The 25,328-nt window shown below is 32.6% G+C and overlaps 4 protein-coding genes across 4 annotated transcripts; 3 read left to right on the forward strand and 1 right to left on the reverse strand.

The window, feature by feature from the left end:
- Positions 1-1,459: 1,459 nt before the first annotated feature.
- Positions 1,460-9,966, forward strand: TRIADDRAFT_59109 (uncharacterized protein; the record flags this gene model as incomplete). The annotated part of the gene is made up of 22 exons (XM_002114986.1): positions 1,460-1,573; positions 1,868-1,994; positions 2,305-2,459; positions 2,941-3,054; positions 3,684-3,818; positions 4,079-4,316; positions 4,449-4,679; positions 4,805-4,941; positions 5,093-5,264; positions 5,388-5,554; positions 5,699-5,995; positions 6,153-6,265; positions 6,377-6,498; positions 6,673-7,328; positions 7,516-7,788; positions 7,867-8,013; positions 8,190-8,867; positions 8,943-9,115; positions 9,237-9,291; positions 9,375-9,455; positions 9,550-9,618; positions 9,748-9,966. The coding sequence occupies 22 exons, from the start codon at positions 1,460-1,462 to the stop codon at positions 9,964-9,966; spliced, it is 4,473 nt and encodes a 1,490-aa protein (XP_002115022.1).
- Positions 9,967-10,645: 679 nt separating this feature from the next.
- TRIADDRAFT_59110 (uncharacterized protein) lies at positions 10,646-11,809 on the reverse strand (the record flags this gene model as incomplete). Its single annotated transcript, XM_002115153.1, has 3 exons — positions 10,646-10,733; positions 11,243-11,348; positions 11,560-11,809. 3 exons carry the CDS (start codon positions 11,807-11,809, stop codon positions 10,646-10,648), a joined length of 444 nt encoding a protein of 147 aa, XP_002115189.1.
- Positions 11,810-14,534: 2,725 nt separating this feature from the next.
- TRIADDRAFT_28822 (uncharacterized protein) lies at positions 14,535-17,861 on the forward strand (the record flags this gene model as incomplete). Its single annotated transcript, XM_002114987.1, has 15 exons — positions 14,535-14,597; positions 14,745-14,813; positions 15,159-15,230; positions 15,351-15,426; positions 15,570-15,627; positions 15,693-15,755; positions 15,833-15,870; positions 16,058-16,148; positions 16,263-16,353; positions 16,598-16,639; positions 16,706-16,771; positions 16,883-16,945; positions 17,019-17,096; positions 17,271-17,378; positions 17,799-17,861. Coding segments are annotated over 15 exons (1,041 nt in total), but the record flags the coding sequence as incomplete, so codon positions are not given.
- A 5,772-nt stretch (positions 17,862-23,633) lies between these two features.
- On the forward strand, positions 23,634-24,786 carry TRIADDRAFT_28797 (uncharacterized protein; the record flags this gene model as incomplete). Its single annotated transcript, XM_002114988.1, has 3 exons — positions 23,634-24,120; positions 24,371-24,469; positions 24,668-24,786. The coding sequence occupies 3 exons, from the start codon at positions 23,634-23,636 to the stop codon at positions 24,784-24,786; spliced, it is 705 nt and encodes a 234-aa protein (XP_002115024.1).
- Positions 24,787-25,328: the final 542 nt, after the last annotated feature.

Consider the following 25,328-nt stretch of genomic DNA (forward strand, 5'->3'; position numbering starts at 1 on the left):
CAATTGTTACTAAAAACTTAACGGCATGCAGTCTGTATTTCCAAATTTTAATTAAGATCAAGCACGCCTCTTTAAAATATTTTCATCACTATACAGTACTAGTTATTCTTTACAACCAAAACATCGTAAGTTCATTATATACGCTTAATTATAATTATCAGTAATTGCTTATTGACTGGACTAGCTTTATAAACTTGGATGGCCTATGTAATACGACTAGAAAAGTCTCGCAGATAAGCCATAATTAATTATTATGACTAGCATTATACCAATGTTAGCCTCTATTTCCGTAATGTCCATCAGTACTTACTCAGTCGGGAGTTTACAGCAACTAGTAATAATTGCCTAGTGAGATCACGCAAAAGGTATTGCTATTCATGTAATACTATGTACGAGTATGCTGTACTGAGCTTGTCGTTGGTAAATAAATAAAGAACAGTCGGATCATATCTAATATACTGTACAGTCAGTCATAAGAGAATATATCTATAGTTTGCAGTATGATGCCATCTGTTTTACTACGATAGATGTAACAATTTACCACACTTCATTTTATAGGAAAAATAAATTATGTGAAAACGCAACAATCACTTTACGGTAAATTCTCTCAAATCCCGAAACACATTCCCTTGTTACAGTGTTAATTGTAAATGCGCTTGTAAACAACTACTCAACTCCTAGTTATTTATATTTATATTCAATAAATTTTGATTTTAAAGGAAAAATATTTATCAATACTGCAGTGCTAGTTTTCTCCTCAGGTTCTGAAATTTCAGTAACATTCAAAAGACGAGCAGCGTATGATAAAAAAAATTTTAATTTTATTTTATTATGGCCACTTACTGTACTTCCGAGGTTCGAGTTACGATAGAATAAATCCACCCACTCGGAAGTCGTAAAGCTCATTTATACGTTACAGCACTGCCAGAGAATTCAGGAAGTCCCTGGTACAGTACAGTATACCGTACTGTACTGTACAGTGTACAGTATATTATATACCGTATGACATACAGTACTGTACAGTACAGTACAGTACAGTACAGTACTGTATGACAATCTGTTGTTAAAATTGTACTGTACAGTACTAAGACTGAAAGATTTTCTTCTCTTTTTCATACTGTGTACAGTACAGTACAGTACAGTACAGTACAATACTGTACAGTACATTCTGTAGTCTGCACTGTAATAAAAGGTGCCTGGGACTACTGTAGTACTGTACTGTACAGTACTGTAGTTCCGTTATTCCGCTGTGCATTGTACTGTACTGTACTGTACAGTGTACAGTACTACAGTACTGGAGCTATATTTTTATGTACTGTACTGTACAGTACAGTAGTTGTTTGGCGAACGATGTTGTATTAATACTTGATCTAGTATTTACGGTTTAAGACTTGGCGAGCTAGTTTATAAACACAAAACTTGTGAAGATATTAGTCTTCACGAATAACTAATTCCTTTAATGTATTCTTACTTAACGCGTTATGCACGCAGTTGTTATCGTCGTCGTATTTTATTTTCGTTTATTCTTTTAACGTTTACTGCATTATCATTGCTATTTTTACCGTTAAGAAAGGTAAGGTGCTTCAAGATAAAAGTTCTACATTTTCCCTTAATTTCTTTATAATGCTATATTATTAACTTAACATGTTGCAAATATATACTAATTATAATTATGAGCTGCAACTTGGCTATATATAGTACTGTAATCATCTTAAAGTCCTAATACAAATATTCTAAGTTAAAAACTGTCAAACTTTCATGCACAGCAATGAATATCAAATGATCTATGCTTATTTTTGGGGCTTATTTTGTTTAATCTGAATTATTGGTGCTAAGAATTGCTATGGAACAACGTTTAACAATTTAGGACAATAGAAATCAACTAAACAAATATCAAAAACCGTCAACAATTGTGACAGTTCCTGCTTCAAACAGATTTCTGAGGCCATCCACATTCTTGCCTAACGAACCTCACATACGTTCGTTAAAAGGAGGTAAATCCTTGCACAAACCTTATCCAAGTAAAATCAAGTGTCTAAATACGAGACAGGGGAGAGATTTAGTTGCTGACGATCAAGGCAAGTGTTGTTATGTATTTTTATGGATATTGAAATATAATTGATCGGTTTATTGCTTAGGTGTGGAATACTACTATAAATTATTCAATGTTCAACGTTTATTATTTACAGTTAAACATTTCTTTAAAAGTTGTACGAGTTAAATTAGATTATGCCAAATATGATTACTAATAGTATTAAAACTAAAACTAATAAAGTAAATATTGTTCACCTGTTTTACATCTAGGTTTAATCTGTAATCGTTCTCGATTACTAAATAATGGATGTTGTGGCAAGATAACTTTCAAGAGAAATTTCGGAAGCGCTTGCCACACCTGCAACAGTAATCGTTGCTGTGATCAATACGAATTCTGTGTTTCCTGTTGTCAATATCGGAAAGAAGTAAGAGCGTACAAAGCATATCGTACATGTTACATGGCGTATATTCTTACATAAATTATTTTTTAGCAATGACGATTTTAAGAACAAAATACTATGCGGTGCTTATATGCAAATCTTACCTAAAAATGATAATACTATATAATAAGAGTGATAGTATAGTAAAGATGTGACTTTAAATACATCGTGCAGTTCGCACGCAATGTTGTACTGAATCTGTAGACGTTGGAATTGTGAGCTGTAAAGTAAAGATAGAAATACTTTCCTGCATAAAATAGCTCGCTTACTAAACTTTGAAAGGCAAGCATTTGTTTATTTTAATTCTAGGTAATTAAATCTCGTTTGTACGAATATACGAATATAAACATCTAACATTATCATTGTACCTAACCGACATAATATGATATAGCATAATCGGAATGCTCGCGATTATAATTTAGTATCGAGTGTATCATTGAAATTAAACCAATACTGTCTATTTTAGGCCTTAGACCTGAAAGAAATAATCCGTAATTCACCTGACGGAATCCAACAACTTCTTACCTCGGCAAAGACCCGCTTCGAGTTTTGTTTAATCCAGTGTAGAACATCTTCACGTGTAATTTGCATTTACATGGTTTCATCTAATACTGTTTATAATATCGTAGCTGTCCCTTACCTAATTTACTTTTTCTACCGAATAGAGCGTTCATCACGAAAATAGTTACAGGGATTCTACATTTCGTTTTTGTTACGGAGCGGAAGCAGCAGAATTAACCTCTTAAAAAAAATAGAGTTAACTTTTAAAACCGTCAGATTTCAGTTATCCACGTAATGAATCTAAATAGAATCTACTTGGAGTAGTGGTACTACCAGTAGATTATATCAATTTCATTTACATACACGAACAAAAGTAAGAAGACGATGTCAAAATTAGTAGATGCAGTATTATTATCATATACCAATATTATAAACCGATTATCTCGATCTCTGATTTATTAACTTATGGTTGCATGAAAGTAAGACATAAAAATGAATACGGATAGGCAAGTAATTGAGGACACCGATAGTACTTATGCAAAGCTAAAGCTCAATATAACTGATGACTTACTCGCATCATCATCACCCTGGCATGAGGTTGGTACTTTTTTAGACTGGTAACTCTAATAAACGTATACATGATCCTACAGTATCAATAACTAATAAAATGCTGTTTAATTATTATTAATCGAACGATTCTTTTCGTAGATATTTAGGGCAGCCAGTGATGATTTGAGGGAAATACTGACTGAAGAAGCATTTCATAAAATTATTCAATTTGCTGCTTCTGATCTATTAGGATTTAATTTTACTCATCATGTAACCTCGTGGCAAAATTACCGCGTAAGATACTCAATTCCTCTTACATTTAAATTAACCAATGCTATGTAGCGTGATGATACTGTACACAATCTCACGAAAGCATCAAAGTTGATAGCGCTTATAAAATAACTTATACTATTAGCCGGATGAAAATACAAGTCTGCAGAAGAAATTTAATAATTAAATAGTATGGTGCTACTTTACTGTAAAAAATTGCAACTAAATAATTCAATAAAATAAAGTAAATAAGCGAAAAATGAATCCATTTATTGCACTTACAGGGTTCGACTGCAAGCTGTAATGTAAATTCTAATAGACTTGAAACTGAACATTGGTTAAAGAAAAAATTACAAACAATATTTGAAAAGCGAAGAATAAACCTTGCTAGTCCTATTAATGGAATGCAAGAATCTGAAGCTTTTCTTAATTATACCATTAGAACTTGTGTTAACAGAATTAACCAGTATATCAGTTCATTAAGTAATCAGGACATGCCAATGAAGCGAGATATAACCAAGTGTAAGTTAAATTTAATATTTACTTTCTTACATTTAAAGTCGATTAAAATCAAAAATTTTACCACCCGATACGAGTATTAGGTGGACCAGTACCATACTCGTTATATGAGTTTTTATTTTATTAACAATACAGTCAGAGTAAGTGATGTCGTGCCTCCAATAATACTTCCAGTGAGAACGTGTGTATTTAGTCAAGAAAGTGAAACTATGGGCAGCATTTTGGCCAATATGATAGAAATAGATTTTGATTTTACCAAGGAAGTATGCAATCATCTTAATGGCTACCTACTACCGAAAAGTTTAAGACAGAAGCTCTTAATAAATGTACTACTCAATGAATCGCTATTAAACGAAAATAATTATGGTAAGTGCTTTTCAATTTGCTTATTTACTGTCGAATATGAAGAAGCCAATCTTCATATATTCCCGTCAGCTATGTATTATTTTTGAGATTTTAAATTACATACTTATACACGTATATTTATTCAGATGTGAGCCCTAAGACCTTGCTGCAAAAGCACCAAACTGCTTTTAAGGCATCTATCGAGCGTGAAATTAAAACATTTTTTGACGGCTCCCTGATTGGATCATCAATTGCCGGACTTTTACGTCAGAATATAAGCGGGGTAATCCAGTGATATTTCAGTGATGTGATATATAAAGATTCATTAGAATTGAGAAAATCGAACTCAATTACCGATGCTTATTTCTTCTACTGATTACAAATTAACTAGTTTGTTGTAGTAACTTTAAAATGGCGTATTTATTTTATTGTAGGTTATAGCACAGTCACCTGCTATACGTGATAATTCCACCGAAAGGCGAGAAAGGATATTATTTGAAGTTCTGAGTATCGTCTACGCACATAATAAAACTTATGAGCCGCAATACATTTACAATTTGTATCCATTAATAATAACATATGAAGACGCTTATTCTTCGATTGACGGTAATTTCTGGAAGCTATTGCATACCATCACAGTTTATGTGATACGTGCACGGACCGCGTAAATTTTATGCCCATTTAAGTTAATACCCGTAGCATTAAATTTTTTTATTTTAAATTTTTTAGAGTTGACCATGTTTTTAGCCCTGGTGTTCGCTGTGCTTTGGCCATATTGTTTCCCAATTATAGCTGAAATTCATGAAGCCACTGAAAGAGTTTTGGCTAAATTATTTTCAGAAGATAAGCCTTTAATGTCACATATATCAAATATTGCAAATATGGAAAATATAAAGGTAAAAGATAGCACGGAATGAAAGCAGTCAAAATTTAAATTTTACTCTAATTTGTCTATTTAAGCAATCGATCCTACGGAAATAATATTGATTCTTAACGAAACTGATCTTGCTCCATTTTTATCGTTACGTTACGATTGCAAGGATCTTCCACTAGAGCTAATGTCTGGAGAACTAAAAATTAACTTTAACTTCGATGAAATTTGCACCGATAGTTTACATAATTCTTCAAGCCAGATGTCCTTATTTAAGTATCTTATTCGCAAATGGATGGTAGAAATGTTCACAGGAATTCTTAACTTACCCAGTGTAATGTTCGTTCTTGATCAGTTACTTATGAATAAATTCAAGGCTGTCGTATTAGAAGACGTTAGTTTATCGTTAATTATGCTTTTACGTGAAGACTTAATGCAGTGTAAGGGCCATGCTGCGTTACTGAGGGTAAAGTTATTCTTTACAATACTGTAAAGATTCAATAGGCACAGTAAATACTGTATACTAGTGCATGATTATTCATGGTGTAATCATCATAACTACTTTAAGAAAATCTATTACGTTGTCTCATGTTTATAATTACTTCAATAACATTTTTGGTTAGACCATGATACAAAAACCATGCAAGCTGTATACGACTGATATACAAGACGCTGTGGCAGCACTTCGTAGCGGTCAGCCTTTGTTTCAATCGGTTATCAACCATCTTAATAGAAAGTATGATAATTCAAGTATTGAATATCAACCTGAGCTTTCGTTAAGAATTTCTCTAAAGTTCCAAATATACTTTTGTGATATCAGGCTTTGATTATTATATTGTAATTGTAGTGCATGGCTGTCTTATTCTGAAAAATCTACGGAGCTTTCATTACACGCGTTCCAGCCGTTTCAATTAAGAAGAATTACCTTAAGCCTCAATATTTCAACGGCTATTAATATGGCCAAAACCGGTAACAAGAATTTTATTACATGTATACGTAAAGGCAGCATCCACAGTAACTAATATAACCTATTACTTGCTCAATACTTAATATTTTACGCTATCATATCAAAACTACTTCCACCTCAGTCCTTGTGCTGATTTATTTAATCAATTAATGTTTCTCTCTTATATGCTACGCAAGATAACTATGACGACATAGTTCAGTCACATGCTATACTGTCTCTCCGAGCAAGTGCCTACGTAATCTTTAGTATTCTGTTCGACAACGAAATTATATTTTCAAAGAGAACAAAATCACAACCGACCGTTGAGAAATATTTGGAAAATAGTCAATCAATCAGATTGATATGGCCGATATCTGAAATTATTTCTTTTCATGATATTCAATCCCAATCTGGTTCTCGTGAAGCTCATGCAAGAATGTATATTGAATTAAAGTATCAAACAGATTTAGATGGTGACGATAAATTGCTAGGATATGCTATAATCTCTATGAAAAAATTACAAAATGATAACCCAAATCTTATTCGTTGGTCTTTGGAGTCACTCACATTGAAAAGTGACTTGATTTCCCTTGATAATCATCATAATTCTAACTGGCAGTCCAGCCACTCGCTAGCTTCTGATAAGTTATCAAAGTCTATAAAGTCATGCATAATTGCTTCTGTAGTAAGTGAAAATCTTTCGGAACATCTATCTCTACAAATGATTGATCCCAACATCTGGACGCCTCAACTTCAGTCAACTGAAACTGTCCATATTACTGAATTAACAAGTGATCTCGACTTTTATATCGACTCAATCCGTTACCTGCCAGATAATGCAACTATTATTAAGGTAATAAGACTAAACGCGAGCGGCAATGTGTAAATGAGCGATCATTTACTTCAAGTAATTGAATAAACTTTCACTTTAGATTGCAATGTACAAATCTCGATTAAATCGACTGATATTTATCGCGTAAAATCCATACTTAATAATTACAGAAGTATTTTAAATTTTTAATGTCTTATTCTCTCTTTAGGTAGCTTATTCACTTTTTACCTCCTCTTGGGAAAAAATTAATTTCGTACCTGCCGATCAGTCGACTTCTTACCCAATTCTAACTTCATCTGCAAAATGCCCGAAATTCACATATCGATACTCCTTTGTTTCTGATAATAGTGACAAAGATATTTTGTGTTGGGAGCGCAACGCAATATTGTTAATTCGCATTTTGACTGTTGATCTTCACTTCGGTAATGTCGCTGTACTCGGAAATGGATATTTACCGATTTTTACTAGGATAGATGATAAGGTATCGCTTTATTCCTAAAACTATTCTTGAACTTAACAGTTGCTGAATTTAAATTATATTACTTTTTATACTATGAAGACAACCCTCAATTTTGGTGGACACCAGTTGGTAATTTATCAAAATTTACCAGAACGAAATCAGTCACTAACCATGGAAAATATCGCACGCTTTTGTGTAAAAGTACCTGCAGCATCTATTGTAGTAAGGTTGACTCCCCATACCAAAGTAAGATATTGTTTATGATGGTACATGTATCAGTTTGTATTCAGCCATAGAGGAATTCTTTGGCTTAATTTAATATTTTTAAACTGTAAATAGCACAATAATTACGTGCTATTCATTATTTAGTATACGCTAATTTTAATTTAGATACATACTTAATATTGGATATCTTGTTGCAGGACTATGTTTCACAACCAGAGTATACAAGTGGATATTACAAAACAGAAGCTTGTTATCCTACGAAGTCTGAAATAGACGTGATAAATCATTACTTAACTACCACAACCTATTCTTCTACTGTAGCAGATATTACCAAATCATTGATTCTGAAGGATAAGCCAGTAGTTCGTCAAGCAGCTCATCACTTAATGCGTGCAAATCATGACAGATCAACCTTATCAGCTCAAGCTGTCGGCAACGCTGTTAATCAGTTTAGGAAAAAAGTCTCTTTAGCGCGCTCTGCTGCTGTTGTTTCTAAAGGAATATATGATGATGCAGTAAGTAATGCAAGTACAATCAACGATGCCAATAGCATATCGACTGAGAATTTATTGCCAAAGCAACATATTAGTACAGAAGCTAAGCAGGAGATAAATATGTACATAAAGTCTCGTTTTCGTACAAAAGATCAATTATCTTATCTTGATTTATCTCGCTCTGTGCTATACGAAGAGTCAGTTGGTTTAACAGTAAAACTCGATAGACTTTATGGAATGCAATCGAAGGGCTACTTAAATGTCTTCTGTTACACATGGATGAATAAGCGTTCTAATGATGAAGGAAACTGTCTTTTACTTTCTCACAAACGAGACTGCTGGCATAAAACCGCATCACCTTTATTCATCGATTCCCAGCATGTTAGCGCTGATTTTTGCAAAGCAAAAACTAAAACTGGCGTTATCTAATAATTATGTTTTTACTTTCTAACATAGAAATTTCAGCCTCCATATGGTCATGCTGTTGCTTTAGTCCTTATGGTTTACGGTGTGGAGAGATTTAATTACATTCCTACTACGAACACGCAAAGTGGAACTACCATTGCACAAAATGATCCAGACTTAGACCCGAAATATATCGGCTGGAGCATATTACCACTGTTCAGCAGGTCCTACATTCAATACAATTTCCATATTCAGACTAACGCATTTGATACTTAATTAAGTCATAACAAATATGGCGTCTTTATAATTGTAAGATATTTAAACATTAAATCATCTTACGAATAGTAACTGCGTTGCCTGTTCCAAATATTTATTGCCATTATATGACAACTACCCACAGGTATTAATTTATAATTAAACTAGCTTTTGGTAATTGTATCTTCAAAATTCATACTTTTTTCTGGTTAATTAACAATTTTAAAGGCGGCTTTGTCAATATCTCCGACAAAGACAATATCAAGTCTTTTGCAAACAGCTATCAAGCAGCAAAAAATTTCTGTTCTAGTAAGATTGCAAAGGTTTTTGTAACGTTTTAGGGTAGCAGTTACCACTCTTTAAGCACTAAAATCAAACACGTGTTTTACTATCATCTATTTAGCCGACTGCAAGTCTCGAAATTAGTCTTTGGGATGGTCACTTTTCCCAGGATGAATGCTATCCGTTGAGGGTATCTATTTACATAAGCTTTACACAGACACCAAGATATCCTAAGGACATATTTATTATTTCTCGCAGTCGATATATAAACCAACTATTAATTAATAGTGGAATATGATTCTTAATATGTAAATTGTAGGTAAACAACGACTTCTTCCAGTTGGGTGATGCAGATCGACTCCAGAGCACGATTTTGAGTGATACTTTTGAGTGTGGAACATTGATGGAATTCTTTATTGAATCTCTACCAGAAAAAGATAAAAAGCCGTCAGAAGAATTACTAGCAGATGCATTTCGTAGTTTCGAAGTACACCTTAATGAAATAATGGAAAAGAAATTGGCAAGTAGTATCATTTAGCAACACATGTTGCGTAACGAAGATAATTCCATAACTACTACAAGTACATCTTTCTCGAAATTTTTAGAGACAGGACCATAATCAAGAAGGAAGTTACTAAACTACTATGTTGAATAATAAAGCGACAAATATGATGGCATGTATTTTAGATCTTCTGTCATGTCATACATATTAAATGATATGTAATAATGTTGCTATTTGACGTATGTAGCTTACATAAAAGATACTGTATATTGTATACGTGTACGTGTATGTGATACTCGATAACGACACACTAAATCTTTCAACGAGGAGTGCCAGAATTTTGACCTTGATTTCTTCAAAATTTTAAATGAAGCGAAAACCGCATTAAAAATAGCGGATCCATTTTCAATTGCTGGCAATTATTTTATTTTATCATAAACTACCTTCTATTCTGTAACAGTACCTTATCTTATAAAGGAGATATATTTAATCATTGGTATTAATAAAAAGAAACGGCTAATTCTTTCGGAGTTTATTTATAAGAGTAGCCTGATAGTAAAAGCCATCGCCAAGAGTCGCTTGCTGTCGTCGTTAGTAGCAATGTAAAATACATGGTAAGTCCCATATCAATTCCATTTACGTAAATAATTATAATTTAAAAGGGTACAAGACTTAGATATTTGATCATAGATATTTAATATCGCAAAATCAATCGCTAATTAGCCAGACAAACTTTATTAATTCTTTGATGTTGTTCTTTAGAAACGATTTCTTCAAGGATCTCACCACTGCCTTTGATTAACCTGAAAGATTAACTGATTAAATAAATTTATTTATGAAATCATATCGGTGCTACTACAGTGAATGCGTATCAAAAATAAACGAATACAAACTAGCCTGAATAAGTTGAGTTTGATATAAAATTTAGTATACTGACACAGCTTGAAGTACGGATGATATAAAATGATGAATGTCATTTCAAGAAATTGGCGAAAATGTACTGACAAATGATCACTAGACGGAGAAGGGTGCTAAATGCATACGTCATACACACAGCAGTATCTAGATACTGTACATATTTACAGTAATTCGCGTAAAATTTAAGCGTAGTTAACAAGCTTGTCTTGTAGTTCGACTTTCGAATTACTAACTGACATTTCCAGTATTTCACCGTACTCCGGTACTGTAGCTAAACTGTGCTAGTAATCATATTGATATGTATAACTAGAATATAACCACATAAACTAGATATGGTGAAGATCGGAATGTATTTTCGAAAAATGTTGTTTACTGTTAATAATGTGTAATTTACCTATTTCTGCCGGTTTCTGGATCATAAACTCTTCTTATGACGCTTTGTTGCTTGTCCCATTCTTCTTTCGTCATAGGTGCAAAATTTTTCTGTTGTTCAACAGGTCCTAAGATAATCAGTACACGATTAAAAATGATACCACATCATGCACTCAGATCCAATAAAACGTCTAATCTAGAACTGTTTCTTTAGTAAATCGAGGTGAATTACTGTACTGTATTATAATTTTTTTATTTTATAATGATTATTATTACTTTGCAGCTAATACATCATACTGTACTCATAAGATAATAAAATCATAACTGTGCTATGCAAACCCGTCGAAGCATCCTTCTGGGAAGTCTTCGCTGCTGCGTCGTCGGCGTCCTGTGAATTTTTGTATTTTTTATCCTTTCTTTTTTCTTTCTTAGCAGACTTTTTATCCTTCTTGTTTTTTTTCGATTTTTTCTTTGAATGTTTCTTTTTTTCGTGGCTATCTTCCGATGAATGCTTTCTTTTGTTTTTATTCAAACATTGACCATCATTCTTCGGATTTAACACAAACTTATGATATCCTTTGTCACTCATGATTATTGGAATTCGGTCTTCGATTTATGCGTATTATACTCGTATAATTATAACCATATCTATTGGTCTAATCGTAATTTAGTTATTCAATGATGAATGATGATATGGATAACTACCGCACAAAGTGCGGATGGATCTAGTAGAGATATAAAAAATTATTTTAAACTATCTCTACTAGCATAATATCGTCGACGATCAAGAACCACAATGTGTGACATACAGTACAGTATACAGTATAGTATAGTACTGTACAGTATACTGTGCATGATATGAAGTACAGTACTGTACTGTACTGTACAAAGCCTACTGTACATTGTACTGTACAGTACCGTATGAAGAAGGAAAGCTACAGTACAGTATTGCACTCATACCGCACAGTACAATGTACGGTGTACTACAGTACAGTACGGTACTCCATGATGCACTTCAGACTACTGTACAGTACAGTATAGTACTGTATACTGTACAGTTCGTACAGTAATGTACAGTACTGTACAGTACAGTACTTTGACTCACTTGAAACCATTATGGTAAAACACTACAGTACTATACTGTACGTACTGTGCTGTACTGTACGTACTGTAAGTAATCTAACATTAGGAATTTTAATCGAACTCAAATCCTTTCTGGTGGTTCTTAACCATCTGCATCTTACTCGTTTTACTCGTAAATCACTCGTTATTCATAGTCTTTATCAATTTTAGATTATATCCTAGGCGTAGGTTTATCAATATTCGAAGCTATGAGTGAAGTTTTTGCTTTAGAAGATGTTGATGATGAAGTCAGCAGTAATGAAAGCGAGGTAATTATACGCGTATAATAATGTACGATTATCACCCATGTTGGAGAGACTTATACTTAGTTCATTCTATTGCTATCGATTGAATGCAGTAGTAGTTTTATAAATGGTTAGTCACGAAAACTGATAGGAAAAGATGCGACATGTAATTAAAATTAAATGATCTTGGCCCTTCGTTAGTACAGCTCTTAAAACCTTTACCGTTAGCACTAATCTGCACCATGCAATGTTTTCAAGAGACCATTGCTATCATTTATAAAAGTATTAATTTAATTTATTGATCTATGTTTGTGGTTATGGCCATGATTGTGATACAGTACCTAAAATGATATCATAATGCGCGCCTTGTGATTAGTTGCGATCATAAAGTTAACAATTTTTATCGATTATTCTGTGGTTATAGATGACTAGGGAATGCACTCGATATTTATTAATCAACACGTATCTATAATCACAGTATGTGCAGTACATAACAAACTTCTACCAACGTAAGAGTCTAGCAAACCGAAGCAGTATATTAATATGTATATTTTTAGCAAGTATTGAAATGAAAGTCAGTGCCTTATACAAAATTCGTTGTGCGAGGATTTGTATGTGTTACTGTCATTGCACGGATAAGCCCAGTTAAAGAAGCATCATGTCCCTTCTACTGTAGTTCTGCATTAGATCCAGTCTTTTCCCTAAAGCATATCCGAGAATGATTAGATCTATAGTACGTCTTGTATTTATTTACTATATATCAAATGATAAAGCTTCGAAACTTCTATTTCTGCGTCTTAAATAATAATAATTAAAATTATACTTGACCTAGGTTACAGTTTTTATCAATCAATCGTCAATTTGATTTATTAATTAATTAACTAATTACTATTCAGTGGATTGTGCAGTAGTACTGTACCGTACGAATAGCAGCACAGTACGGTTACTACGAGAAAAAGAAATCGATTTTGAAGCGGTTCTAGCGCATGTTACTACACTACGCAATGTTCAGTCAGGAACTTCTAAAAGAAAGAAAAATTTGATTTAGGTTATTTGCCAAATGCCTATCATTAGAGTCGTCAAACTATTGATACGTTGATTTTACGATAAATAGTAAAATGCTGGTGAGAGCATGTGACAATTTCGTTCATTTTTATTTAATGCATAGTAATAATTATAGCATACTAAATAAAAAAATAATACAATTACCTGTACTGTACAGTTGATGGCGAATCATTCATCAACTTGAGTTTGTATGGCTTATATAAGTTTTTATTGTTTACGTTTACCCGGTACGCTTGAGATTGAAGAGTTTATAACGGTACAATTTGCGAATACTGCTTATGTCCAAAGCAGTGACCCCATAAATATGTGTCTACCGCTATCTTGCAACACTGTCGTGGACATTGATTAATTGCATTAATTATCTCAGTATTTGCAACATCTTTTTTATGAAGTGTGCAAATTAATTACGCCGTAGTCCTGCCAGAATAATTCACTAACGCTTATTTCTTTCTCATAGGATCTATTCGAAGAAGCTCAAAGCGATGGCATGTAAATCTATATATATAAGATAGATACAGTAGACAATAAATTACGATAAATATCTTATGCCGACCAAAGAAAGTTAGAAAACGATCTAAGAAGAAATTGAGTTATCAGAATGTGCACTGTATATTGCTTCTTAGTTCACTGAATTATCTTTAATTATTTGTTACAGAAGACTCCTTACTTCAATATTTAATGTTCAATTATTACTATGATTATCCTACTGTTATCTTAATGAACAGATTTATTTCAGTCATTGTTGTATAACCGTATATTAATTATTATTCATAAGTAAAAGGTAGATGATATCCTATTGTCATTCATTACGTTTCAATTTACAGCTCTGATAGTGAAGATGTAGAAACTGTCCCCATAAATGAAGGTGCCCTCCAATCAGCAGAGAAAGTAGGCCCAGAAGATTTCGAGTTGTTAAAAGTACTCGGAAAAGGAGGATATGGGAAGGTCAGAATGAAATATAAATTGTTGAGTAACTTCTGTACTATCATTATTATTATCCATAATAACAATTTTTGATGAATCCATCATTTTATGTCCTATACCCCTAGTTGCTATTGTTGCTAATTGTCTGCTTGTTATGATAAAATTAAGGTCTTTCTGGTTAGAAAAGTATCAGGGAGTCATAAAATGAAAGTTTACGCTATGAAGGTTTTAAGAAAGGTAAAATCAATTATCGTACACTAGTTAGTCCCATTGGGTACACAATGAGTTACTGGGTATTTTTTTGTAGTAATTCAACTGCAAATGAGTGTGAAGATCGATATGATACGTTACAAATTACATTTTTGACTTTGATGCATGCTGCGTAAAAGAGAGCTTTGTCGCTATGCTACTGTGACGTGTAATTAGGTATAATGCAACATACTATTCATGTAAGAGTACCGTACTAATTAATTTATTGTTAAAATACTCTCATGAAACCAACTGCAGCTTTGCTATGTTATTATAGTAAGTTATGACAATTTTGGGGGGATAAAATCTGTTATGTGTCAATCTAATTTTTAGGCATCAATTATAAGAAATCATAAAGATACTATTCATACGAAGGCAGAAAGAAATGTATTAGAGGCGGTGAAGGTTAGAGCTTAAATATATTTTCCTTTGTACACGCACTTTAATTACAACCACAGTTATGACATAGCCAAAGAACGCCCTACTTACCTGGCTGTTAAATTTCTATCAAATTTTTACTCTAAGCATCCCTTTATCGTTGACCTTCTATACGCATTTCAAACGGGAGGAAAGTTATATCTTATCCTTGAGTATCTAAGTGGTGAGTTGTTATTTAATGTTAGGATTTTATGCATAAAACCAGTTATAGTACTGAAGGTTTTATAGTCTTTGACAACTAATATAGTGATTAATATAATTGCTCATTCTATTTAAGCCCTCAGTAAATGACATTTGTACATTCAGGCGGCGAACTATTCACCCATATGGAAAGGGAAGGAATTTTCATGGAAGATACTGCATGGTGAAATTTTCTTTGCCTAAAAAAATTAAGAAATAATTGAAAATAATTGTCTTTTACTCTCTTAGTTATTACTTAGCTGAAATCTTACTAGCCTTGGGACATTTGCACGAACTTGGAATTATCTATAGGTTAAGATAGTTATGAAAATCTTTGCTAAGTAAGCAAATAAATAAGAATAACATATTAATCTTAAGCCTTTCATTAGGGATCTAAAACCAGAGAATGTAATGCTTAACCGAGAAGGTAAACTTATCAACTTTATACAAGGAAACAATCGATTATATGGCTGGTGCTAAACATCCTTTTTATTAATAGTTACGATTATATTCTTTTTCCGAGAATACTACAGCGCATTTAACGATGTAGTAGATATTGGTGCGTGATAGCACTACTCAAACAAAAGCCTAAACGTGTCTTCATTATGTTATAGGCCACGTAGTATTAACAGACTTTGGATTGTGTAAGGAATCAGTTGAAGATAATACAGTAACACACACATTCTGTGGCACAATTGAATATATGTTAGTATCGTTGATTGATGGTGATAGAAGTACAATGCTAGTTGTATATGGCATCATATATTGACAGTTACCTACGTGTAGATTTTAAAACTAACGCATTAGTACAACTCGTAGGGCTCCAGAAATTCTTACTAGACGGGGGCATGGCCGTGCTGTGGACTGGTGGAGTTTGGGAGCCTTGATGTATGACATGCTTACTGGCGGGGTATGTGATTTTTTTGGACCCAAATTTTATAACATCTTACGCACTTTATAACCTAAGTATAATGTAAAGAAATGAAAGTCAACGCCAAGCTATGTTTTCATATTATACAGTATTATCGGCTGCTATATCAGTAGACCCTGACAGATTAACTCGGTATAGATACAAATCCTGGTCAGAAAATATAATAAATCAACATTTTGAATACTAATTATTACGTCATGTCTTATTGTATTATACAATATAGCCACCATTTTCCGGTGAAAATCGCAAACGCACAATCGACAAAGTAATATGATCATCCTGTTAGGCTCCAAATGTTTTTACTGTAGCTGATTTAATTTAACTCTTTTAGATTCTTCGTGCAAAACTTGTTGTACCTCCATATCTAACTAACGAAGCTAAAGATTTACTTAGTAAGGTAAATAATTCTTCAATCACTTCATTCTAATAAACTCAAGTATTTTTGCTACATACAAGCTAACTTGACTACAACATCCTTTACATTTTTCACAAAATTGCTAAATTTCAGTTGCTACGAAGACATGTAGCATCACGTTTAGGTAGCACAGTAGCAGATAGTGAAGCGATCAAGGTAATATTACCACTTACGCTCGGGAATGCAATTTTTTACTTCCTTTTTTAAGTACATCTATATAATCTGTAAGGCACATCCATTTTTTCGAACTGTAAATTGGGAACGAATGTTAAATCTCGACATTGACCCTCCTTTAAAACCAGCTGTGGTAAATTACCAACTGAAATAAACATCATCTCTTAGGAATATGACACGATGATTTACATTTGTGAACATTTCGTTGGAAATATAAATGCTATCTTTCATAATAGAAACTATTCTTAATTCATTTTTTTGTAATGATATCATTATTGTACTTGTGTTCATTTCATTCACCGTACAGTTTAGTGATGACGACGTTGGCAATTTTGATTCGAAGTTTACGCGTGAAAAACCGGTAGACACTCCAGAAGATCATTTCTTTAGCGAAAATAGCGACAATCTTTTCCAGGTGGACATATACTCTGCGATTAAATGATATTTATGTAAACCTTAAAGACACGAAGTTACTTTACTATTTTAGTAATACCATTTAGGTTTCATAACTATAAAAATTAAAATTTTTCGTACCAATCAAGAAATATTACATAGAACTTTAGTATTAACTCTTTTATAAGGTCTATAGATTTTTACTTCCTGCTGTACAATTAAGAGAGTGAGCTAGAACATCGGTATTCTATCCTACATCAAAATAATCATCTATTTACTGTCTAAATCACATTCAATCAGTTTATTAGGCCTATTGATAGCACCTACCTAAGTATTAGTGCACCAATTAAAGATTCAAAGTTTCCACTCTTTTCATATGTAAATTCTGAAAGCGCCTAGAATTTTGTAACGACATGCAATACAATGTTATGATAACATCTAGGGATTTACATACGTCGCTCCTTCATTATTGGAGAATTGGGAGAAGGAAAGGTACTCACGATAAATACTTGGTCTCCGGCATGATTTAGTTAAGCTATCGTAAAATTAAAGTAATATTAATATTTGAATTTGCAATAAAATACAGTGCACAGCAATCGGGATTCAGGTCAAGGCGGAAGAGCTCCAAAATATCGAGGTACGCTTAGTAATCATATTGCATTCGCAATGTCTATACTGACATATTAGTTTACATAATCATAGTTCAGACAAAGAAGACTCTAATGATCTCCAGTCTATGGAGGTGGCATGTGCAGACGAAAATCAGAGTAAAGAACGTACGTATGTTTATCACTTCCGTAAGATGTAATCTAGTTTTACTCTGTCTTATGCAAATTTTTTAAATAATGTCAGCAATCTATGCTTTTATCTAGAGATTTCAGAAACTTCACCAGGGGGCACATTAGTGAACCGCTCCCCTGCTATAGCTGCTCATAAAAAGAAGGACTACTAACCGTATTTGTGAAATTGGAAATTACGATGTTAAATTTACAATTAGAAGAAACATTTCTTTGCTGTGTTTATTTACTGTTTTATAGTTGCACTGTGCTTGAGCGACAATCTCATTACTGTACCAGTTTCAGCTATTCTGATGTTTAACCAGGAATGACATTACTTAATAGCTTGGTATAAAATGATTCAGGAATTACTATATTGATTTTTAGGAGTACATTTACTCCGTGAATATATGTAACGATCTTACTACATCGTTATTAAACGAAAACACATTTATTAAGACACCAAAAATTAGACAGCTCACTTGTAATATGATCTACAAGTATTGTCTTGCACAATTTAAAATTTCTACTGGCTTACACTCACCTTAATGTTTATTATATACAGGTAAAGGGATGCAGTACATTGTGCTGTCAATACTATTTTATTATCGATGTTAAATAGTTTTATTAAAAATTGCTCATATGTTCTAAAATTCTGTTGGTTTCAACTTCTATTGAAAATTCAGTATTAAAAGATCATGCCATTATTTGAAATTTAGCATACGTTGTGTCTAATTTCTGTACATACAATCATGGACTACTAGAAGTAGAAGTAGTCCATGGTATAGTACATACGAGTACATGTGAACGTTGATGACTTCAAAGCCTTAGAAGATATATATTCTTATCTCTGAAATTTCATAACAGTCATCACTTCTTCATCATGCTTTGAAGTCAACTTGTTTTAATCTGTTTTATTTAAGTTAAGGATAATTGTAATAACAGCAAACACGACTGTTAACAATAGTGAATAGTTGTAAACTAGAAATAATTCGATATTGAATTCGCTGTAACTTACTCGCAAGAATAGCGAAACTTAATAATGGAAAAGAAAATACGAATATGCTTGTTTTGGGGCTCAAACAATTATCGATTTTAACACTTTAGCTAAAACACAACAAACTACATTCCTTGGATATTTGCGATTCCTACTTACAATGATGTATCTACGCGAAAAGAAAAGATTATAGCCTTCTCCAAATATAATGTCAGATATATTAGATCATTTTGACTAAATGCATTAAGTAAGATTGGTGTAACAATTAACCTGTTATAAGTACTTCTTGATCTAACATATTTGTACCTTCATTCATTCTGTTCTACATTCTATTCCATGCACAACATCTGTAGGCATACTCATGGACTATTAGTATTCCACGATCCTGTGAACTGGAAACTATCCAGTACACAACATACATTTACTAAACGTAGGAAAGATTACTGTCGAAAAAGGTAACGCTATTACACTGCAAGTATCCTAAGCTGTAGTACCGAGACATATTAATGTACAATAGGGAAAGTAGTTTACGGCGATACAGTCTTTTAGATCAAGTGGTGCACCCCTTTTGTATCTCATGATTGTACTTGAGTTCTTTAAATTACATGCAACTACCTTAGCAGTAACTTTATAACGTAAACTTAACATAGAAATAAGAACTTGACGTCTCGAAGGAACTATATGTACTGTAATACTACAGAAATCTCTATTTTACTAGACATCGGGCCAGTAACTTCTAAATGGCCGCATTTCTTATGTTACTATATACATCCACACATTTGCCATTTCTAATAATTAAATAATCAAATCATCACGGCTAACTTATGCTCTAAGCGTACAGAATTACGCTGCAAATTAACATTTCTTGTTCGATATTCCAAACACAGTAAAACGGGCCCTAATATATTACTGTAAATTAATGCTATTGTAAGATACATAAACTGGCAAACGTAGTACCATATCAAGTTTATTCCTTAATAACATACTCATAACGGAATTTCGTACGTGTGTAACGGCCAATGTCGGAAATGTAGTCAGCTGGCTGTTCCATATGCTTTGTATCAATATACACGTAGGGTAGCTACTTAACACATAGGGTATCATGCTCAGAATAAAACGCAGGTATTTCAGGGTTAGCTGTATCAATGACTTCAATAATAAATTTTAGTTTAAAAAATATTAATCATAGTTCGTAAGTGTATAGCTTTAACATCCCTTCAAAAATTTTAACTTTCAGTTTAAATGTTTAGAGCGAATAATCAAATGATTATCTTAGCTTCAATTACATAATTTTATATATATTATATACTAAAACAGGATATATGTCCATATAACGGGTTCTAAAATATAGTTCTATCGGCCGTTTTTAAAATATAAAGTAGCCCAGATCCTACATAAAATGTGGATAAGTATTGTATTGTTATGTCTTTCTTTAAATATAAAGTTAAGAATCATAGACAACATCAAGTTAATTCAACACTGAAGGAAACCACAACAGGATGGTTAAAGTAGTAAATTGGTAACTAAAGCAGTATTTTTCTTATCTAATATAATCTCATACACAATTGCATGCGTTTTCTTCATTGCAATGATAATTATGACATTAACATATTTGATTAAGCGTAGCCACACACAGCAGAAGAAATTTTGATTATTTTCGTGGTTTATTAACTTGTTTTACAGGTAACAGGCTTCTCCATGGATAAATTTTTTTACGAAAATAGAATTACAGAAAAACTTTAACATCTAAGCATCACTCATTATCTGAAATATAAAATCTAAATACGATGACAACCCTCTAGTATGCTAACTAGAATAATAATGAGCTATACTTATAAGTAAAGATAATATCTAGTTGAATAATAGTGTGTTTCATAATATATAAAATAAGCGATCTAAATGAGAGGGAAGCAAAAGAATATAAGAAGTTCTATTAAATTCTTCTTGATTTGAAATTCTTTCGGGTTTAATTTAATATTTACAATGCAAGCTGTTTATAGCATTGTGTAAGCAATACACTCTTGGGCTTCATTGTCTTGGCTGTCATGGAAACAATCATAGATTAATTTAGTCTTAAATTTCAAATTTCACCCGACAACAACGTTGCAGAGATTTCATATTTTAAGCATAGCCAGGTAAGGTGTAATTGTGTTCCTACATGTGAAGCCTTATTGATATCATTCTTTTTTCATTAGATATATTGAAATAGCAGTATAATCAGGATTTGCATTTCTTACCGCATGCTTATTTAGGAAATGGCGATGATAGAATAGCGCATCAGCGAATTTTTAACACGCAATAGCTGCTATTAACTACTGTGGTTCTCTGTAAACATTATATGTATATATAATTCCAGATATTAATCTACTGATATAAAAGATGAAATTTCAAAAAGCGATATGTAAAGAATAGAAAAGAGGTATTGTTACCTTTACATTTATCTATGAAAAGCAAAAATCTACAACAATATCCATTCAATACTTGAACTAACTACATTTACAACGTTATTAGAACAACTTTCGTCTTAGAAGTTATAGATACGAGGTAAATTCAAATCTATACCAAATTTGTAGCTTATGTGTAGACAGTTCTAATAGTAATATGGTCAAAAATGCGGTAATAGTTGGGTTGAGATTCATAAAACCCAATTTTTATACCAACGTGTGAAATTCATTTAAGAAATATAGAGAATACTTATACATACGAGTTAAAAAAAATTTAGCCGCTAATAATTTCAGTTCTATTCGTTTGGGTCTAAGATAAAAAAGTTCCACGCAATAAGTTAGCCTTTATTTCATTATTAGCTTCAAAGCCAATCGGATATCTTCCTCTTCATATTTAAACGACTTACTGGCGTATGAAATAAGAGTGGCTTGCCATGCTACTAAAATCATACAAATCTTTTGCTCGCATATACTATAGATTGATCAGGAAAACTTTGGTATTATAGCTTTTAAGATACAGGCCTGTCTTGCTTGGATTATTTCTTTGTTTAAACCAATATAAAAACTATTTATAGTTACGTAATATTTAAAGCATAACTGTCTCAAGGGAACTGTAGACTATAATGGATTTATATTGAGAATGTCTTTCTAAATTAAATTGCAAACTATACAATGATTAGTTGGTTAGATTTTTAAAGTATCTACTGCGGTATCCTTCCATTGCCACATGAATAAATACACGCTAATTTATTAGAATGACAAGTATGCTATTATTCCTGCGTCATTTTTAGGTCTTTATTAGTCTACAAATACTTTGAATATCACTACATAACAATTAAATGATTCCTTATAACACTGTTTAAGTTAATGTTATCGTTTTCACATTATATAATCTATGTTATTGAATTTTTAAATCTTTATCTGGCCTTTCGATCACGTTTACCTGAAGAATGACGAATCACTTAACCTCTAAAGATCTTAAATTTGAGGGGACTAACAGCTTAGCGACAATGAGTACAACAACACTAGATGAAATTCCTTTCAAGTATACCACAAAATCGATTTCTTTCTTTCGTGATGATACAACGACGACGCGAGGACGGCATTATCAGTTGATGAAAATTATGATTTTGATATTGCTGCCTTGTATTGGATTGTTTGTGGAAAGTTGTATTACCTTTGTCAATGCTATTCAAAATAGCCAAGCGTACGAAGAAATACAAGAAGTTATCAGTCTATCTTCAGCTTATACAACACTAGTTCATCAATTACAATTAGAGCGTAGCCAAAGCGTCTATTATGTCGCAAGCAATTATAGTTACATTAATTTGCGTTCACTAATCGCTAGTCAACGCACAACGAACAAAACTTTAAGACTTAAATTAAGCGAATATCCACAAACTATTAATTTAACATTTGGTAATCAAGTTAGATTACTTCAGCATTTGCAAAAACATCGCGACACCGTAATCCGGTTAAAAAATTCTGATCCGAATCAAGAATTGCTCTTTTATAGTAACATTATTAATACTTTACTAACTTGGGTTAATTATAATTTCAAAAAGTCATCTCACTTCAACATTTGGCAACATTCAGTTGCTTATCATTCGTTGCTTTTAGGCAAAGAACAAGTTGCTTATTTTACTTCCTTTGCCAGCCTGTATTACGTCCAATTCTCATTTAATACACGAGGGCGTGATCAATTGATTCAACTACGTAGCAGTGCTGAAGCACATTTTCGAAATGCGTTCTATTATTCATCGAAAGCATCAAAATTTTTTTCACAAAATATATCTACGTCGTATCAGCAAAGTTACATGGACTATAACTTGACCGTTATTTATAAAAATCAACTTCGTATTTTGTCTATACAAGGTGGCTATACTTGGTTATCAATTACAAATACTTATCTACAGTTACTCGAAACTATGAACAGCCTGGTTGTTGATCAAATTAATTCTATTGCTATACGCTTAGATCGCGATTCTCATGTTGATATTATCTTGTCATCAACATTATTAGTAGTTGTCTTCATTGCTTGTCCAATTTTAATTGGCATTATGTACAAATTATTACGTAATATCCAACTATTAGCTATTCATTTATCCAAGCAGACCCAACAATTGCAAGATGAACGCGCGAGAGCAAATCAATTACTTTACCAAATGCTACCGAAATTTGTCGCCAATCAGCTAAAACAAGGCTATAATGTATCAGCTGAAACATTTGAAGATGTTACTATTTATTTCAGTGATATTGTTGGATTCACTGTTATCTGTCATCGTATAACAGCTTTACAAGTTGTTCAAATGCTAAATATATTATACGAAATATTTGATAGTAAAGTAGACAAGTATGATGCATATAAAATCGAAACTGTCGGCGATGCGTACATGGTTGCTTCTGGTCTGCCAAGGCGAATACCAAATCGTCGTCATGCTAGAGAAATTGCCGACTTAGCTCTTGATTTACAAAGTGAAATCCAAGGGATTAAAATATCGACTATGCCAGATCAATTAATAAGATTGAGAGCCGGAATTCATACGGGTTGGAATTAAGTACTATATATGAATATTACGCAATATGCCCGACAACATATTGTGATTATCAAAACTAACGAATAGTTTCATTAGATAGTAATAGTTTAATATATCACAACAATGCTATGTATTAACACGGATTTTGTTTTATTCACGTTGCTATTATCAGTACAGCCATACAATAATTTAACCAGAATCAAGAGATATTTCAATAGTAATCCAAATGTTCTAACTTATCTCGTTAATTTTTTAACTAGGTCCTTGTGCAGCTGGCGTAGTCGGTAATAAAACGCCTCGATATTGCCTTTTTGGAGACACTGTTAACATTGCCTCAAGAATGGAATCTCACGGACAAGGTAGCTGAGGCCAATTATCATGCTGGATTTCCGATATTTCGTAATAACGCTTGTGCAATGTACAGTACATTTATACAAGAGTTACGTATAAGTGCTCAATTGCTGTAATTCTTCCACAATTAGATCATGAAATTTTGTAATAGTTTATCGATAATAAGTTCAATAGTTAATTTAATCAAATTGTATTGATTTATCTAGCTGCGAAGATTCACGTTAGTAAAAATTGTAAGACAGCATTAGATCATATTGGTGGATATATTCTGAATAGCAGAGGTCATGTGACAGTCAAGGTACTATGGAATTATGAAAACGTTTAAAATTTAAAATATTAAATATCATCAGCTGAGAACCTTTATGCTATTATATAACTATGCCATCGTCAATTTTTTAGGGAATAGGAGTTATGAAGACATTTTGGCTAGAAGATAAAGCTGTAAAGGCTTCTTTAAGTGAAAGCACCGTGTAAATTGTTTTGTGTTTATTGTTCAGGCTAAATTGATTGCGATTAGCCGATGCAGTACGGTATTCTACCGTATTAATATACTAATAATATTATTGCTGAATACCTTCAGCGTACGAAGATAATACGTTATCCTGGTAAGATTTTCTCCATGTGAACATTTTCATAGGCACTTATTAAACTTTGATTACTTGCTTTAATTTGCTTAAAGATTTAAAGAAACTTGCATAAATTGTAAAATCTTTGGCTTGTATGTAATAGTAATGTCACTTTGCCTCGCATATCTTCCAGTATAGCGAAAACTGTCTTAGGCTAACCCAATTCCTTAACATTATTTTCAGTTAGATAGCTACAGCGCTGCATAGTATAGTACATCAAATAGCACTACGCTCTGATCAA

Source organism: Trichoplax adhaerens, genomic scaffold (assembly GCF_000150275.1).
Source record: "Trichoplax adhaerens TRIADscaffold_9 genomic scaffold, whole genome shotgun sequence".
Lineage (NCBI taxonomy): Eukaryota > Metazoa > Placozoa > Uniplacotomia > Trichoplacea > Trichoplacidae > Trichoplax > Trichoplax adhaerens.